Raw genomic sequence first — 20,000 nt, 5'->3', positions numbered from 1 at the left:
TTTACCATCAGGGAGCTTTTTTTCCCTTTACAATAAACTCTACAGAGTAAAGTTCTCCACGAGAAGGGCAAAAAATATATAATACTCTCTCATAGTCTACTGGAAATGTAAACAGAATTGCGACGCCACGTAAATGAACCGATTTACGATACACGGCACAATTCACTTACCTTTACGTCCGTCGAGCAAGATGACCCTCGTCATACACGCTAAATTCCTTTCACAAAGTTGAGAGAGAAGAAGAAGAAAAAAGAAAAGACACAAGGAGGGTTGCCCTGGTTTTTATGTGTATATGGTAGAAATTACCCATTTACGGATAGAGAAAGTGGGCCGGCATCGAAGGTGTGTGTGTGTGTGTGTGTGTGAGAGAGAGAGAGAGAGAGAGAGAGAGAGAGAGAGAGAGAGAGAGAGAGAGAGAGAGAGAGAGAGAGAGAGAGAGAGAGAGACAGTTGAAGACGTCGTCAGACACAAGTGCTTTTTCTTTTTTTTTTTTAACCAAATGTACAGAGGAAGGCGCACTCGTATACACACACCACGGCTCATACTGCTGCTAGATCTACCGTACACCACCACCACGATACACCACAGGGTTACTCACCCCAGCCTTGACCGCGGTGATGATCTCGGCCCTCAGCGCCTCCCGCTTCTTCTTCTCCCTGTCGGAAGGGCACAAGACAACATTAAACCCTTGACACTCCAGATGATACACACACACACACCCGCGCGGGGTCTTGCTTGATCCACTGCTCAAGCTATGACCCTCCAGGTGCTCCCTAGCTGTCTCCAAAGTATCACATGAAGTGTTATTCATCTTTAAATAAAGAGAATTCACATGATCTGTGCAGTCAGTACGATGAAGATACGAAAGTAATGGAGTGACTTACTTATTTCGTTAGTTCTTGAGGTTCCTAAGGCCTCGCGTTCAGACACGCAGACACACACTCACCCAATGCGGGTGTTCATGGCTCACATGCATTCATCGTGTGACCTATGGGACGCCTTGCAATCAGTCCCCAGGGACGACCAGAGAATAAAACGACTAATATCTTTCTTGACAATTATCTTTCTTTCTTTTTCCCTACGTGTTATTATGACGTGTTTCGAGCTACTGCTGCTGCCAGGCGTAAGAGGGTAAGATGGTCTTTCCTCAATGGGACCACATGTCCTTCCCCTCTGGCTCCAGGAAGCAGTGGTTTATGCCACGTCATAAACCCACACGGACCACACGAAAAACAAAAAAAGAATCGAAAACCTTTGTTCATCAACATTTTCGTCACGTTATCCTCTGGTCAGTTCCGCTGGCAGGCAGGGGACTTGCGAGTTCCAAAGACCGAACGCTATCTAAGTCAGGGTCATATCAATTCACTGGGTAACTTTTCATGTGAAATCTTAAAGTACAATAAGCCACTGCTGACTTAGTGACCCAGAACTTATGCAGACTCACAAGGCTTCCTCATCGGTCTAGACTTCCCATATATAGACTGCCAAGACTCACCCTGTGACCTAAGACTCCATACCAACAAACCCACAAGAATCTCTTTTGATCTGAATCCTCCGAGCCAGTGATTCACGTAACTCCCCCTTATTGATTTTAGGCTTTTAACATAAGAGCTCACACGATCTCCACTCACACACGACTCCACCTACCTACCTACCTACCTCCCTACCTACTTACCTACCTACTTACCTACCTACCGTCTACCTACCTACCGTCTTGCGTAACCCTTTCCATGACCATGTCCTCCTAACACACTTAAAAGATGGCCCGCTCATTCAGCCCTCCTTGCACAGGCTCAAAAGAACTCCCTAACTGACCTAAATCCCCCTTTTAAAGACTCGAGCACAAGTGACCCACTGATCTGAATATCCTATAAAGACTCAGGTTGAAGATTCAGAGGCTCCATGCGATGACCCAATCCTCCCATGTCCAAGTTCGCGTGATTCCATGGAAACGTTTTAGAGATTCACATGACTCTACCACCAGCCACCGAGGGGTCTCCTCCTCGAAGAGAAATGCCTCACAGATTCCCGCCGGAGACCCACTCTCCTAGCATCACCCCGCCAGTAAGTGTATACACTACAGCATTCCCAGTCATGATCACACCCATGAACCTCGTCGACCCTCAGGCCAGCGAGCCACTATAGAGGCCACAGTATGGCACGGGGGAACATGCCTATTGGCACAGAAACCCACTTACAAGTCAGGAGACCCTACATGATAGGAGACCTCCCCCCTCCACCTCTCACACATCCTTCACTCAGGGAATCCACCTTGCAGCCACGAAGACCCATCCACGAGCCAGGGTGAGTTCCCCTATTCTCAAGGGCGCCCGTCTACACCAGCTGACTCACCTACATACAAGCGGACCCATTTACCGATCAGAAGGCCAAACTAACTGTCAGGGGTATCCAATCCATAAGATCATGGGGACCCATCTAGAGACCTGAAAGCCTTGTATAAAAGACCAATTATCCCACAAACATGGCTGGGGATCTGCCTTTATGCAGGCCAAGAGGTTTTCCCAGAATGCTGGGGACTCACCAACAGGCCAGAAGCTCTGTCTACATGCTTTGGGAGTGGGTGGGGGACTTCCAAGCACGCGAACACATATACTGGCCAGCGACAACACCCCAACACTAGAGTCTAGAGGAATTACCTCCCCAGGACGACTAACAACCACGTCAGGGAGAGTCATACACAAGCCAGAGGAACCCATCTTAGGCCGGGAGAACTCTGCCTACAGGCCACGGGACCTGAGCGCAGAACATAGGGCTAATATAGAGGCTAGAGAGAGAAACCCAAAGACGTGCTAGGTGACCCTACCTATGCGGCCTACCAGCGACCTCACCTTCAGAAGAAAGGACTTGTCTTCAGACCAGGGGTCGTCCTCTACAAGCTAAGTGACGGGTCTCCCCCCTACAGACACGCCAGGGACACGCCAAACGGGCCAGAGGACCTCTTCTACATACAAAGGGGGAGGGAGTCGTCGGCGTGAGGGTGAGGGAGGTCGGTGGGTGGGTCGTGGACCTCCCTCACCCTCACCGACCGGGGGAGGGCGTGCCGCCGCTCACCTGATGATGACAGCCGAGGCGTCGTACTCCTCGACGTTCTCCTGGATGTGGGCTCGGTTGGCCTTCGCGTCGTGCACCCTCACCTCGCTGGCTGCCACCTCCTCGATGCTCGAGTCTGCGCACACGAAGGGGGACGATGTTACAATGCTGGCGATGACGGAGGGTGATGGGGAGGTAGGTGAGGGAGATGACGGAAGGTGATGGGGAGGCAGGTGAGGGCGATCACGGAAGGTGATGGGGAGGCAGGTGAGGGTAATCACGGAAGGTGATGGGGAGGCAGGTGAGGGTGATCACGGAAGGTGATGGGGAGGCAGGTGAGGGTGATCATGGAAGGTGATGGGGAGGCAGGTGAGGGTAATCACGGAAGGTGATGGGGAGGCAGGTGAGGGTGATCACGGAAGGTGATGGGGAGGCAGGTGAGGGTGATCACGGAAGGTGATGGGGAGGCAGGTGAGGGTAATCACGGAAGGTGATGGGGAGGCAGGTGAGGGTGATCACGGAAGGTGATAGGGAGGCAGGTGAGGGTGATCACGGAAGGTGATGGGGAGGCAGGTGAGGGTGATCATGGAAGGTGATGGGGAGGCAGGTGAGGGTGATCATGGAAGGTGATGGGGAGGCAGGTGAGGGTGATCACGGAAGGTGATGGGGAGGCAGGTGAGGGTGATCACGGAAGGTGATAGGGAGGCAGGTGAGGGTGATCACGGAAGGTGATGGGGAGGTAGGTGAGGGTGATCATGGAAGGTGATGGGGAGGCAGGTGAGGGTGATCATGGAAGGTGATGGGGAGGCAGGTGAGGGTAATCACGGAAGGTGATGGGGAGGCAGGTGAGGGTGATCACGGAAGGTGATGGGGAGGCAGGTGAGGGTGATCACGGAAGGTGATGGGGAGGCAGGTGAGGGTGATCACGGAAGGTGATGGGGAGGCAGGTGAGGGTGATCATGGAAGGTGATGGGGAGGCAGGTGAGGGTGATCATGGAAGGTGATGGGGAGGCAGGTGAGGGTGATCACGGAAGGTGATGGGGAGGCAGGTGAGGGTGATCACGGAAGGTGATGGGGAGGCAGGTGAGGGTGATCACGGAAGGTGATGGGGAGGCAGGTGAGGGTGATCACGGAAGGTGATGGGGAGGCAGGTGAGGGTGATCACGGAAGGTGATGGGGAGGTAGGTGAGGGTGATCATGGAAGGTGATGGGGAGGCAGGTGAGGGTGATCATGGAAGGTGATGGGGAGGCAGGTGAGGGTAATCACGGAAGGTGATGGGGAGGCAGGTGAGGGTGATCACGGAAGGTGATGGGGAGGCAGGTGAGGGTGATCACGGAAGGTGATGGGGAGGCAGGTGAGGGTGATCACGGAAGGTGATGGGGAGGCAGGTGAGGGTGATCATGGAAGGTGATGGGGAGGCAGGTGAGGGCGATCACGGAAGGTGATGGGGATGCAGGTGAGGGTGATCACGGAAGGTGATGGGGAGGTAGGTGAGGGTAGACAGGTGATGAAACACAAGACTGGGAGAAAGGCGAGGAGAGTCACACGATGGGAGGGAGGGAGGGAGGGAAGAGTGAGATGGGCGATGAGCGACAAGGAGGAAGGGTGATGGGAGGCAGCGGACGAGGAAATGGTAGAGACAGGGAAGCGACGGGAGGAGAAGACAGGTAGTTCGTGTGTAAATGCCACAGATGACCACACGGGAAAAAGGCTCAGGAAACAGGCGAGAAGACGGAAAAATGATTATCGTCCCATTCTCCAATACGTAAGAAAATGGAGAGGAAGAGAAGAACAACAACACAAGGCGATACAGAGGGCACGTCAGGATGGTACTAGACAACACAAGATAAAAACTAAACCAAATAAATGAAAAAAAACGTAAAAAATTATATCCAGGAAATATATACATTACAGGATACAAAATCAGTCCAAAGCTATTTCGAATAAATTAGAAAATATACATATACCATCACACAGCGATGGAACATAGGACTTTATCACGTGAACATGGCTGAAGATGAACATATTTTAAGAATGGACAATTTACATAATATCAACTGAGAGGCCCAGTGGCCTATGATGTGCTAAAAGCAGTTAAGAAAAAGGCTGTAATTAAAGCATTAACGAGATCTCTAACATAATTCCAAGGATGACTTTTTCTATGTAATTTCAGCACATTAAGACTCAGTACAGAACTGAATGCATCACTGTGGTATACAAACAATTAATATGAGACTGAAAGTGACTCTCAAATGCCCCGGGTTTAATTATCCCCCACCCCCAATAAAAATGGGAACAGATTTAATGAACACTGATAAATGATAATACAAATCCATAAACAAAAACAAAAAAATACAAATCGGCCAAACCTACATAACTTGAAATAAACAAAAATGCAAACAATTCATTCTATTCTCTCAATACGAGAAAATGAAGATAAATAATTTTGGTGTTACATAATTATATAATACTATGATTATAAAAAGGAAAATAATTTTGATGTTATATGATTACATAATACTGTAGTTATGATAAAGGAAACTTAATAGTACCATTATTCAAACATGAAGATCAATTATACAGTTTATATATCTGTGTTAGCCAATTTATGCAAAGATTAACACATTATAATTAAAAATCATTTTGCTGCCTCATAACACGCTGCTCGTACGGTTGGCGTGGGTCTTGACCAATCACAGGGCACAAAGTCTTTAATGATGACGTCACGCTTCAGGAGGACTATCATTGGCTTGAGATGACGTCTTCCGCCATATGCCGTCACACCTTTAGAGCCCTGTGATTGGTTATAATCCTCTCCACCACCCGACTCGCACTGTCAAATATCAGGCAAACATTGGCAATGACTTCAGGACCATTGTTGAATGGAGTTTTTTTTAGCTGAAGCATAATGGACGAAACCTGATTCATGTGGCTCGTCTATATCAAGCCCTTAAGACTCTGTGGCAGAATATGTGACCACAAGGCAACTGCCTGTGGCCAGGTTACTGAATTAGCAGAACTACCGCCATTTAAAATGGCTCGTTGCGACCCCTGGTGTTCGGGAAGTGTCCATCTTTCGTCACATTCAATATTTTTAACAACAGAATTTTGGGAAAATGATGATGACTTTACAGTAATACTTTTTTTGACTTCACACTCAGTAATACTTTTTTTTTAAAAGTATCAAGTAACAACAAAACTTTGATAGGGATTTTCTAAATATGAAAATTTGGCGAGACAGTTACTTGAAAAGAAAAACTAAATGTCTTGACAAATAGGTATTACGCAACACAATTGAAATTACTCGAATCTTCAACTAACATCAATCTATTAAACCCAATTTCATAATACGGATAAAAAGAAATTAAAAGACTGATGTATAACACTATACCAACACTTTTTTCCACTTAGGAACTTAATAAAAAATATCTTATCAAAACATTTGAAGTACAACGAAATATCACAAAACTAGGAAACAACACTTGTGAATCTTTTTTTGTGTGTGACTTTGGAATGGTATACTCCTCGTATCTACCACCTCCCCAACACCAGCGAGAATATGTGAAGACACAAACACACACACACTCTAAATGCATATGGCCAGCTATGCCAACTACTTACTCCTTTTTTTCTTGGTGAGAAGAAGCGCTACTTTCCTGCGTGGATGACCTATTCACCATGGTTAAATTGTGTCAGTCACATGATACTAACTTTACCCCATTCCCCTTACCCCATGACTGCTGCTCTAGCCAGGCAAAATGAGTCGGGTTAAGGTGGCTGGCATGGTGCTGCTACTGGCCAAACAATGGTATATAAAACACGGGTCATGTTGTAGGTCTGGAACCTTGGCTAGGTAAAACAGGGTTGTACAACCTCACCTCACAACACATGAGAGATAATGCATATAACCTGTGGAGTGTAATACTTAATTTTTGATCGAAATGTCTCAAAATTATAATGAAATTCAAATTCTACTTAAAGACTAGCTGTATGAATCCTTTCAAATTTACTCATCTCTTGCATGTTATGCAAATGTACATGGCTCAGTGAAATGTTCTGGGAGCTCTGAATAAGAACATCTCGTTGATAAGACCACTTCCGTAACTAAGAGCTTCAGGTGAACGAGCTTATACTATCATTCGTGTGTATCAGGTCTACTGCACTCATACAGGTCACCTCTCTCTCATCCTAACTACATTCACTTCCACCTGTCATTCCGTAAATATAAGCGACCCGACGCGCGTCACTTTTTGCTCTCATGTAATTTCACTTCCAACACGTACACCACCTCCTTCCTTTCCCTTGCATTCCAGGCCTGAGACTCACATCTATACAACACCGTCCAGACTACTGTACAATATACCTTTAAACATACTTGTCTTTACCCTAACAGACAGTGACCTCTCCCTCCAGACGCTCATTAGAGCAGTGAGGACCTCAGCCCTCCCATCCTTCTTCCAGTACTCCACATGACTCGCTCCATCACGCCCAAGGTCCAACCACTACTAAGTTCACCAACCCCCTAAGGTACCTAAAACACTCCACACATCCACTAGGCTCTCCACCATCAAGCCTGCACTCACGCCACTCAATCTCAACCACCTCTGCTGCCCTCAATACCCCAGCTTTCGTTCTCGTACCTCAACCTCCTTCTCCTCCGCTTCCACGCTCTTACAGAGCAGATGTGTGGCATATCTGACAACACAAACAATTCACCCGTTACTTTCAAACGTCTTATCAAACTCCTACACTTATACAAGTAAGGACTTTAAAGCGAGTCTATAGATAAACAGAAGGGACCTTGTAGAGGGAGTATAGCATTCTATACACAAAAACAACAAACTCGACTGTGCAAACCCACCATCATCGTCAGACTTGCCGAGCGAGATCTTCCTGCTGGAGGCAGCGGAGGGGGAGCTGGTGGTGGTGGTGGAGGCGCTGTAGCTGCTGGGGGTCGGCACCAGCGGCTGCAGGACCGAACCCAGGATGTCGTCAATGTTCGTCAGCTTACCTGCCGGTGGGAGCAACCATTCAGTACAACCCGAAAGCCTGGTGGACCTGGCTTTGAGGGGCGTCCCTGAGAGGGCCCCGGGGAATGGCCTCATTGCCAGTCGTCCCTAGATGACTCCACTGTCAGAGTATTCCTAAAGAGCCGATTTATCATGGGTTTAATTTGTGAGTTCATGGGTTCCTCATAAGTGCACTTTACCGATCTACCGTCAAGCCGTAAATACTGATACGTTGATAACAGAAACCTTTAAAAAAAATGGATATTTGAATATTTATACCAGGCAAATGATGAATATTTTACTTAGACCTGACATAATCTAAAATGGTCCCATGCAATAATGGTCACGTTAATCATGAACAATGCACAATGGGTGATCAATGATCATAACGAACAACAACGAACAAAGGTCTTTTGATACAGGCAGCACACTTCCTATAACCGAACGGACCGTTCTGTACTTTACTTGAGAAACTGGATAATCTAACATGTTGCTCAGCAATGTTCTCTATTTAAAAACACTCACACGAACTGAGCAACACTCCAGACCTGCCACACGAACTGAGCAACACTCCAGACCTGCCACACGAACTGAGCAACACTCCAGACCTGCCACACGAACTGAGCAACACTCCAGACCTGCCACACGAACTGAGCAACACTCCAGACCTGCCACACGAACTGAGCAACATTCCAGACCTGCCACAGGTCGTCAGGATACATACCGATAAACAGTGAGAGGTTCCGTCTGGCTCTGTCCTTCAGTGTCTTCTTCATCTCAGCTTTTCCTTTGGCATCGTCCTTTGGTGTCTCTCCCTCCTCTTCCTCCTTGCTGCCGCTCTTATCTGGCGGTATCCTGCTGGAGGAGCTACTCTTGGCCTTCTCCTCACCCTCAGCAGGAGGAGGAGGAGGAGAGTAGCCCATCATCTCCTCCATCTCGTCGAAGTTGTCCTTGGTATCGGTGCACAAGAGGGTGTCGATGTCCTCGGTGAAGCTGATGTACTTGGGGTTCTTCATTTTGGGGAGTTCGGGACTACTGGGCCACTCGAATCCCTCCGTCTCGCCCTGGGTGTCGTAGGCATCAGAGTAGCCGTAGCTCCAGGGCTTCCTGCGGGACACCTCGGGACTGCTCGGCCACTCGAAGTTGCACTCCTCTTCTGTTTCCTCGATCACTCGGGGCATCTGTGATCTGGAGGTGTCGGCGTTCTCGTCCGACCACAGTAGCTCCGTCTCCGTCTCGCTCTCGTAGTTGTTCTGGAGGGTTCTCCTCGGCAGCTCGGGGCTTCCCTCGGGCCACACGAACGCGCTCTCTTCCTCCTGGCCGTCAGACTTTTCTTGTTCTCCCGAAGCATTTTTCTCGGGTTGCACTTCCGGACTTCCTGAAGGATGAGCGGAAGGTTCCACTTGCTCTTGTGCAATGGGTTTCTTGCTCGGTAATTCCGGACTGCCAGACGGCCACTCAAAGGTGTCCAACTCACTGATCGAGTCGACAGTCTCATTCATCTTTCTCACCGGTAGTTCTGGACTACCCGACGGCCATTCGAATGGTTCAAGGGAACTACTTTTATCGACAACGCCCTTCGAGAGATTAGCCTTTGAGCTACTCCTGCTGGCAGGGATGTCTGGGGCGTCATACTCGGTGTTGTCATGGTACGGGGAGCTCCTGTATATATTGGCACGGGAAGCCGCCGGGCTACCACTAGGCCATTCGAAAGTGTCCAGCTCCGAGACTGACTTCGTGGACGACGTCGTCTTGTCGCTCTTCTTGTATAATTTTGCGAGGTCAGTCTTTGAGGCGGAGCTGTCAACCGGCCATTCGAAGGGCTCCAAGTCATTGCTTTCGTCGTTCTTGCCCTCGGCGTCGTTGACCTGCAAGTTGGCATCGGAGTTGGTCCTGGAGACGTGCTCCTTCCCATCCGGGCTGGTCCTGGCACCTAGCTCCTCTATTTTGGTGGAGTTTTCCACGCTCACGGGGAACTTGTTCAGGGATGACTTCGATTTCTTCATCGACCGTGACTTGGTGAGAGAGAAGAAATTCCCCTCCTCGCCCGCGCTCTCGCTCGAATCATCTGAGGTGTCTGTGGATTCTGATTCACTGGAGGTGGACTTCTCAGCGGCCTTCCTGTCCTTGGTCCGCTGTATACTGCTGCTGGAGTGTCTCAACTTATCCCCTGATTTGGTCTTCGCAAGGTTGCCGCTGCTGCTGCGAGTGCTCTGGTTCCTCACCTTGCCGGACGAGGCGCTCTTCCTCCCCTCGCCAATGTCTATCTCGGGACCGAGGGACAGTTTCTTGTCCGCGATGACGCTGGATCGCGAACTGCTTCTGGACTTCTCCGTCTCGCCGATGCTGCCCCGGGAGTTGTTGCCCGACCGGGACTTGACGAGGTTTGTCGACGAGTTGTTGCGAGAGCGAGACTCTGACGTGGCCTGGGAGTTGTTGCGTGACCTGCGGCTGACGAGATTGGAGGAGGAACTGTTCCGCGAGCGCTGACCTTCAGGCACGCTCTCCGAGGAACCTCTCTTGGCGACTTTGGGCGAGGTGCGAGACGCCGGACGGCTCTGGTTCTCACCAGACGATCCCAGGGCATCGTCCCGTGAGCTCTGTCGTCTCCTGCATCTGAGGACGACTGTGACGACTGGCGCATCATCGTCGGTGTCCGACGAGGAAGTATCGGACGTGGACGACGTCTTGCTAGTCTGAGACGACTGGCGGATGCGGTGCATGGAGCCGCTGCGGCGCATCGCATCTGCCTTCCCCTTGGAATGTTTCCTCTCCACAACCTTCGCCTTAGACGACGTCTTTTCCACAGCGGGAGGCACTGGGGGCTTGTCTTCGCGCGTCTCTTCCTCTTCGCTACTGGTCTCTTCTTCGTCTTCTTCTTCCTCTTCCACGACCTTCGTCTGTGAGGATGTTTTGGCGAGGTCGGATCCTGATCCCCTCGAACGCTGTCGACCAACTTCCTCCAACTTGGGTCCTGGTCTGGTTCGAACGCCTCCTGTCGGAGGTCTCCAGCTGCTCTTACTATCGTCGTCATTGCCTCTCTGTCTTCGTAGTCTTCTGAGTTCCTCTCGCTTCTCTTCTTGTTGCTTCCGCATGGCGTCGGTGTCACTGGGTCTGATGTCCATATTCAAGACGGACTTCCTGCAGTCCTTGTTGGCCACCCCGGGAACACTCTTGCTCTCAGCACTTGGCGAGGAGGTGGCAGTGGTGGTGGTGGTGGTGGTAGTAGTAGTGGCAGTGGTGGTGGTAGTCGTGGTAGTGGCTGTGGTAGTGGTCGTAGTAGTAGTAGATATGGCCTTGCTAACGCCGAGAACAGGTGAGCGTGGCGGCAGGGGTGAGGTGGACCTCGGACTAGAATCAACAACGCTTAGGTTTCCTCTACTGCGCGTGGCGGCGGGAGAGGTGGGCGAGGTTGCCGCCTCCTCACCTTTGTCTCGTAACCACTTCGATGGCGATGAGGTAGCGGGAAGGCTGTCGGTCGTGGCGGTGGAAAACCTCGTGGAGAGCTTAAACGACGGAGGGGAGACCAAACCCGTGGCCACCGAAGCCGTCGACTTCGTGGGCAACGACGGGGCAGCCGCGAGGTGTCTGAACGGCCTCGACGCCACAGTACTCGGGGTGGTGGGTGGTGTGGAGGCAGACGTCAGGGTCGCGGCGGTGATCCTGGAGTCTCTCGTCCTCGCTGTGGCGTCCCTCTCTTTCTTCCTGACGTTTTCGTCATCCGAGGTCTCGGCGGCGGAACTGAAATCCGCAGGAGCCTTGTTCTTCATCCCGCTACGGCTGTCTGGACTCAAGACGGGTAGAACTCTGACCGCGTTGGGAGAGAGTGCGTCCAGACTTCTTCTGTCCTTCTTGTCGTCCGTGGAGGCTTTGCTCAGTTTGTCCATGGCATCCCTGAAGGTCGGCGTGCCAGAATCGGCGTCCTTGGACGCGCCCATGTCTTGCCTGGAGCCGGACCTTGAGGGGATCTGCTCGGACGAGTTACTCAAGTCGCGCGTTCTCGTCCTGGCGTAGCTACTGCCGGTGGTGCTTGCGTTGGCGTCGTTTCCGTAAACGCGGCTGCGCCAGCTCGACCCGCTCCCAGCATCGCTCCCTATGTAGCTATTCTCTCTGCTATACGATGGTCTATAGCTGCTTGTAGTTGTCGGCTCGGTGTCCTTCAAATAGCTGTTGCTACGGCTATAACTATATCGACTCGTATAGTTGCCAGACCCAGAACCATATCCAGACCCGTACCCGGACCCATAGCCCGACTTGGCGTCCGAGGTGTAGCCCGATCGATCGTAGTTCGTGTGATCAAAGTTCGTACCAGTGGCGCGTCGGGAGGCGTAGGAGGAGGACCCTCCTGGGGACATGACACCCCCATCAGAGCGGGAGGAGTCGCGGGAGAACCTACTGCTGGAGAGACTTGTGGCTGGAGGAGAGAGGGCACTACCGAGGGAGGCGCTGGGGGAGGTGGGGACTTTGCTGCTGGTGGAGGAGGCACTGAGGGCGGCATTGTTGTTGGTGGTGGTGGCCAGGGAGGTGGGTCGGACCCTGGCGGTAGGGGAGGTGGGAGAGGGCTTGTTGTCCCCGAACTTGGAGGCTAGGGCGGCCACGTTCGATGTCTTGCTGTCGCTACCATACCGGGAGCTGTAGCTGCCGCCTCCTGCAACATAAACAAGCCATCAGATGCATCCCCTGGTCTACCTAGGCAGGTGCACCAGATGTGTACACTGGGGTTGTGTAAGCTCTCACAATACAAGGTTCTGAGGGGATACTAAGTCTAATATTGGCAAGCTAAAGTGTATACGAGAATCTTAATGAGTATAGATCCTGTCCACTGTAATACATCTACAGTAAAATATCTATCGTAAATATTCTACAGCAACTTATCAGTTGTAATACACGGATCAATAAACCACTCAATGCAACCCATATGATGCAGACTGCTAATTGTAATTTATTCACTTTCAAATAAACATTCAAACCTTTCTATCACAGCCTATATAGAGAACTGCATGTACATTATCCTGTTTACAGCAATCTAGATACATGTAACATGTCTACTGTGACATACATCTGCTCAAACATGGAATTTGTAACTTATCTATTGGAACTTTATATCTTATGATCCCTCTCCTGCCTCCCATGTACTGTGCCTTATGTGTTGTGACTTACCGATCATCATCTGTCTTTTATAACCTCTACAAAAGGAACGCATCCCATACCTTTACCACTACCTTTCTTGTCGAAGGATCCGCTTTTATGGGGGCATCCGCAGCGGGTCAGGAAACCAGCCACGTCCACCGGGTAGGATCGCGTGGAGGGAAGTGTATGCGTCTTTCTAAGGCAACTACATGACAAATGAGGATCGAGTATTCAGTGTCTTTGGTGTGGAGGTTGCATGCTGAGCACGAGGGATCTTGTTCGCAGCGATGGAGAGACGAATGGAGTCCAGAATGCAGAGGAGAAAGAGTAGCTCGTACATGTCTGGGGAATGGGAGTTTTGGGCGTGGTGTACGTCTGGTGGTAGAGGTGTTTCAGAGTGAGTTGGGAAGGGCGGTTTTGTAATAACTCTCGGGCCAATCTGGTACGTATGTGGTGGGTCCGTTACGGGTTTACAGGGAGACGGGAGGGAGGTGGTTGAATCTGTAATATGCAACAGTGTGAAGCAAGGATAAACCTTCCTGTTTCTAGTCTCGGGCTTGTGGCTAGTTATGTGGAGTGTTTTACATATGAGAGTGTTCACTGATGAAAACAAAATGAGTACTGAGGATACTTAGAGAGGATTGTACAGGAACCACTTGCGCAAACCCATTCCCAAGCTGTCACAACACCCTATCCACAACCAAGCCTCACACACCTTTTGGTGACTTCCCCTGACCACTTCATAGTCCCTGGTTCAAACCCACTGTCGATCGTGCTAATTCTAATTCCAGTCAACAGTGAGGTGACACTGACTGGCAAACCATCTTGCCAGAACTAATACAGTGAACGAAAAGAAGCCTTATGACGTAAGAAGCGATCAATGGACCAGCAGATGCATCACGTCAGACGACACATAAATCTAAATAAAAAGGAACTTACCACCAAAAAAAATCCTCAAGATCTGTCTTTTCATTCGAAGTAGAGTGTTATCTAACGCGTCCCTGAGTGATGAAGAGTCAAAAACAAAAAAAAAAGTGGGAGGGGGAAAAAAATAAAATCACTTGACCCAACGCTCTGGATCGATCGTGGGGCCGTGAATGATGAAACACAAGGGAGCTGCCCCACTCCACCACTAGGACCATAAAAAGGTTTGCCCCCTTGACGCAGAGCTGCATTAATGAGAACTCCTCCAGGTGCAGCTGGCGAGACACCCTCAATGTGGTGGTCGGGTCTCTCCCCCACCTCAGGTCAGCACTGTGGCGGACGAGTCTACTGCTCAAGTGAACACTGGAGTGACCGGGATCTTCCCAGTGGGTCTCCCGAGACTTTAACACCGGGGAGTGTGACTTGCACTCCCCGTTGACCTACATGGTAAGGACCGGCACTCTGGTGCCCCGTGTACATACAGGAGGGGCGAGTCGGGAGGAGGGAGGAGGGGGGGAGAAACCCTTATCCTTCCTCGCCAGACTTCCATCTTGACGCGTGGAACTCGTCGAGCCTCTGTGGCTGCGAGTTGGGCCCCAGAACTACATTGAGAAGAGCAGGTTACTGAGGAGTACATGGGAGCGAGAATGACGGGAATACGAGCAAGATTCTCAAGACCAAGAAAAGGAAATACTCGAGAGCCCCCAGGGAGGAGAGGGACCAGCAACATGTACATGAGGGTAAGTGGGGCAGGGGCCCCACTACTGTACTTCATAACACCTTCACAAACTCTCCACTTAAAAACGCGACTGGAGCCAACCATACAGGGGTGAGTGGACCCGAGATGAAACAACAGATAAATGATTCAAGAAAGTTGGTCAATGGGTTTGAAACAAGCCGTGCCAGATACAACATCCACATCCGAGTATTCTGTAATGTTAGGCCACAGTATTATTAAGCATTACGTTTCGTATGAAAACACGGAAGACAAATATCACTTCAAATACTTCAAACAATTCAGTACGATCTATCTCAGGAATTAGTGATAATCGTGTTTATACGCTCGACACATTAGGGTCTTCTTAGGTCCAGATTCCAAAACAGAGCTCAACAATGCAGTGCACAATATGATGCATAATGATGTAGTGCTCAATACAGTACTCAGTGATGAATGATTCTAGGAATTACTACCTTGTGGACAACAGTACATACCTTGAGTGCAAAGACAGTACAATACTTAGGCATGAAGGATTGGCTTTTGACTTAACCCTGGAGGCCAACTTAAATCACTAATACCCTATGTTTGAACAGTCGTCCTCTATTGGGTTGAAATACCAAACAAATCAACCAAACTATAGAAAAATACGTTGATAAAAGTATTCGTATATTCAAAACACTTAAAACATGATCAATACTCTGAAAACTCTCGCCATTCCCGTGCATTAAGATAAAATAAGGTTGCGGTGGTGTCCATTACCTGAGCCTGATCCATAGCCGCTTCTGTTGACATCGGAGCCGTACCCCGCTGCCAGGCGGTCCTGAGAGGCGGAGAGGTCCCTTGTGAGTGCGGCGCGGTACGACACTGTGGGCACACCAGAGGTGCCGCTGCTGCCCACACTGGAGCCATAGCGACTCGAGCCATAGGAAGGGGTGCTCAGCTGCAACAGTCACAGGAAGTGTCAACACAAATCATGATACCTCATGTGTTTACATATGAGAAATACAATAGGCAGAAGACACAGGAACGAATTTTGAAAAAAAATCTAAAGCTCTATTTACAGATATAAATGTTGTGAGGATATATATATATATATATATATATATATATATATATATAATATATATATATATATATATATATATATATATATATATATATATATATATATATATATATACACAGAGGGAAAAAGGGATTTTACATTCGTGGGGGCTCCATCTCTTGAACGTTCTTTCTTATACAATATCTTTTAAACACTTCACAAATGTGTATGTGTGTGTGTGTGTGTGTGTGTGTGTGTGTGTGTGTGTGTGTGTGTGTGTGTGTGCAAGAGACATTTACCAATACATGTGAAAGACAAGATTCATCAGCATATTGGAGAAAGCAAAATCCCAAAATACATGACACAAACTAATGTAAAAAAAAAAAACGTTTCGTCAGTTCCCAAATTACGTGAGTGAATCAGGCGTCTTTCCCCGCGTGGGGACCCCACGTCATGTCCCCCCCACCTCGTCATCATGTAACAACGCTGACTGTATTCCCCGGGTTCTGTCATCACCGTGGGAAGGTAGGCGGGTAGTGTGTGTGTGTGTGTGTGTGTGTGAGGGTAGGGAGGGTGTGAGGGTGTGTGTGTCTGTGTGTCTGTATCTGTGTGTGTGTGTGTGTGTGTGTGTGTGTGGACAGCCATAGGCTTTCCACGGCCAGCCCTGCCACATCACGACCACCGTGGGGACGGTTCGCTCACTCACTCCGGTCCAACCTTCCGCATATGTTGTTACAACCTTGTTAACATGTCATCCATTAGTTGTGAAGGTGTCAAAAGTCCGTACGGATGTTAAAAATTACACCCCTGGTCACTAAGTTCAAATCTTCTCAGAACATATTAACATTAACTCAGTTGCTACTATGTTAAAATTCCACCGCTGATTATTAACAAGTTAAGGCCTCCACTGGTGTCCATAGATGGTATAGAACATGTCAGCATGTCATCTGGAGGTTGTTAACATGTCCAGTGCGTTTGTTAAGACTAATAAAATGTTAACCATCGTTTATAGTGTTAAAACGTCCCTTGCTTAATAATGATAACGTAAAAAGGTCCCTCGTTAATCAAGTTGATAAAAGTCTTTTTCGTTTATCAAATGTCCCTCGTCGCTTTTCGACGTGTTTAAAATGGCCACCTTTACTTTGTTATTAACATTGCAAAATGTCGGTATTAACTGCTGGTTGTGAACAAGTTATGACCATCGCTGGCTCATAGCATGATTAAGTGTCCAATGTTGTTTACTGGCCAATTAAATAACACGTTCTTCGCTGGTCACCAACAAGTTGAAATGTTCCCCCGTTAGACATCATTTACTGAAAATGATACGACTGGCTTAGGCCCAATGGCATCGTTTGACACAGTAGTTAACGGTTACTACCTCCTTCACATGGTGGTTGACGCTCACGGAACTCACTCTCCCGTTACAGCAAACCTGAATATACTACATTATAACAACGTTCACTCCTCATGACACATTCAAACGTTTTCACCTTCAAACGTTTCCCACCAAAGAGCAACGTTCACCAACTAGAGGCCTCCATACTGCCACCGGGAAGAGAGAAAAACGTTGTCTCGTTACCAAACGTTTTTCACTAAACAACACAGCGTTCATCCGAATGCACTTTACATATTCAAACGTTTCCTTATGTCTAAACGTTCTCATATATATATAAATATATATATCAAGAAAAATCATATATTATAAACGTTAACATGAAGTTACATCCGTAGGAGATGTATCTGCTTTATGTATTTACCACATACAAACATAAGAACACATCAATATGTATAATCCACCGTACAAAAACTTATCAATATATATCATCCATCATACGAACATCACCATATATCGTCCTCCATCACACATCACTATATATTGCGCACCATAACAGGAACACATCACCATATATCGTCCACCATAACAAGAACACATCACCATATATCGTCTACCACCATCACACATTACCATGTATCGTCCACTACCACACATCGCTATATATCGTCTACCACCACCACACATCACCATATATCGTCCTTCACCACCACACATCACCATATATCGTCCTTCACCACCACACATCACCATATATCGTCCTCCACCACCACACATCACCATATATCGTCTACCACCACCACACATCACCATATATCGTCCTTCACCACCACACATCACCATATATCGTCCTTCACCACCACACATCACCATATATCGTCCTTCACCACCACACATCACCATATATCGTCCTTCACCACCACACATCACCATATATCGTCTACCACCACCACACATCACCATATATCGTCCTCCACCACCACACATCACCATATATCGTCCTTCACCACCACACATCACCATATATCGTCCTTCACCACCACACATCACCATATATCGTCCTTCACCACCACACATCACCATATATCGTCCTTCACCACCACACATCACCATATATCGTCCTTCACCACCACACATCACCATATATCGTCTACCACCACCACACATCACCATATATCGTCCTTCACCACCACACATCACCATATATCGTCCTCCACCACCACACATCACCATATATCGTCCTCCACCACTACACATCACCATATATCATCTACCACCACTACACATCACCATATATCGTCCTCCACCACCACACACCACCATATATCGTCTACCACCACCACACATCACCATATATCGTCTACCACCACCACACATCACCATATATCATCTACCACCACTACACATCACCATATATCGTCCTCCACCACCACACATCACCATATATCGTCCTCCACCACCACACATCACCATATATCGTCTACCACCACCACACACCACCATATATCGTCCTCCACCACCACACATCACCATATATCGTCCTCCACCACCACACATCACCATATATCGTCTACCACCACCACACATTACCATATATCGTCCTCCACCACCACACATCACCATATATCGTCCTTCACCACCACATATCGTCCTTCACCACCACACATCACCATATATCGTCCACCACCACCACACATCACCATATATCGTCTACCACCACCACACATCACCATATATCGTCCTCCACCACCACACATCACCATATATCGTCCTTCACCACCATACATCACCATATATCGTCCTCCACCACCACACATCACCATATATCGTCTACCACCACCACACATCACCATATATCGTCTACCACCACCACACATCACCATATATCGTCTACCACCACCACACATCACCACATATCGTCCTCCACCACCACACATCACCACATATCGTCCTCCACCACCACACATCACCATATATCGTCTACCACCACCACACATCACCATATATCGTCCTCCACCACACATCACCATATATCGTCCTCCACCACCACACATCACCACATATCGTCCTCCACCACCACACATCACCATATATCGTCCTCCACCACCACACATCACCATATATCGTCCACCACCACCACACATCACCATATATCGTCTACCATCATAACAACAAACGTAGACTAACTTTATCGCACACGACGGGGCACACCATCTCCCCGTCAGCCACAAGAGCACTGCACTTAACGAACTGATTATTTTCTGTTTATATATATATATATCACAAAGGGCGTCCCTGTCTGCCAGGTGACCAACGCGCACCACCTCCTCATGCCCGGGGGGGGATCTGGCACGTTGTCTATACGTCTGGCAGCGGTGGGTGGGTGGGTGACGTCACTCGTCGGTCGCGCTGCCGTGATGAACGGCGGTATAAATACACCGATGACATCCCCCAGTTATGGCAGGGGGAAGGGACCTCATCGAAGGTTCCACATGCCTTCCATTCTCATACATAACCTCATGAGTTAAAGAGGCCAAGAATATATATACACACACACACACACATATATATATATATATATATATTATATATATATATATATATATATATATATATATATATATATATATATATATATATATATATATATTCTAGATTTTCCTATAAAATATACAAATCTACGTTCCCTTTCTTCTACGTAGTAGATCTCATACAAGTCTCCCTTCCTCTTTTTTTTTCCTTCGTGTTTCTTATCCCTTACCATATCGTACACATACCACGGGAATGAC

The 20,000-nt window shown here is 48.4% G+C and overlaps 1 protein-coding gene across 1 annotated transcript in view; it reads right to left on the bottom strand.

The window, feature by feature from the left end:
* The window catches only part of LOC139756376 (uncharacterized), a 380,293-nt gene that overhangs the window by 303,838 nt on the left and 56,455 nt on the right, over positions 1–20,000 (bottom strand). Inside the window, 6 exon segments of the mRNA XM_071675765.1 lie at positions 599–656; positions 3,073–3,187; positions 6,674–6,721; positions 7,914–8,063; positions 8,786–12,709; positions 15,593–15,773. Of these exon segments, the coding sequence (XP_071531866.1) occupies positions 599–656; positions 3,073–3,187; positions 6,674–6,721; positions 7,914–8,063; positions 8,786–12,709; positions 15,593–15,773 (4,476 nt within the window).

The sequence above is a fragment of the Panulirus ornatus genome, chromosome 21 (genome assembly GCF_036320965.1).
Source record: "Panulirus ornatus isolate Po-2019 chromosome 21, ASM3632096v1, whole genome shotgun sequence".
In the NCBI taxonomy this organism is placed as follows: Eukaryota; Metazoa; Arthropoda; class Malacostraca; order Decapoda; family Palinuridae; genus Panulirus; species Panulirus ornatus.
This window is presented reverse-complemented; position numbering and strand designations above follow the sequence as displayed.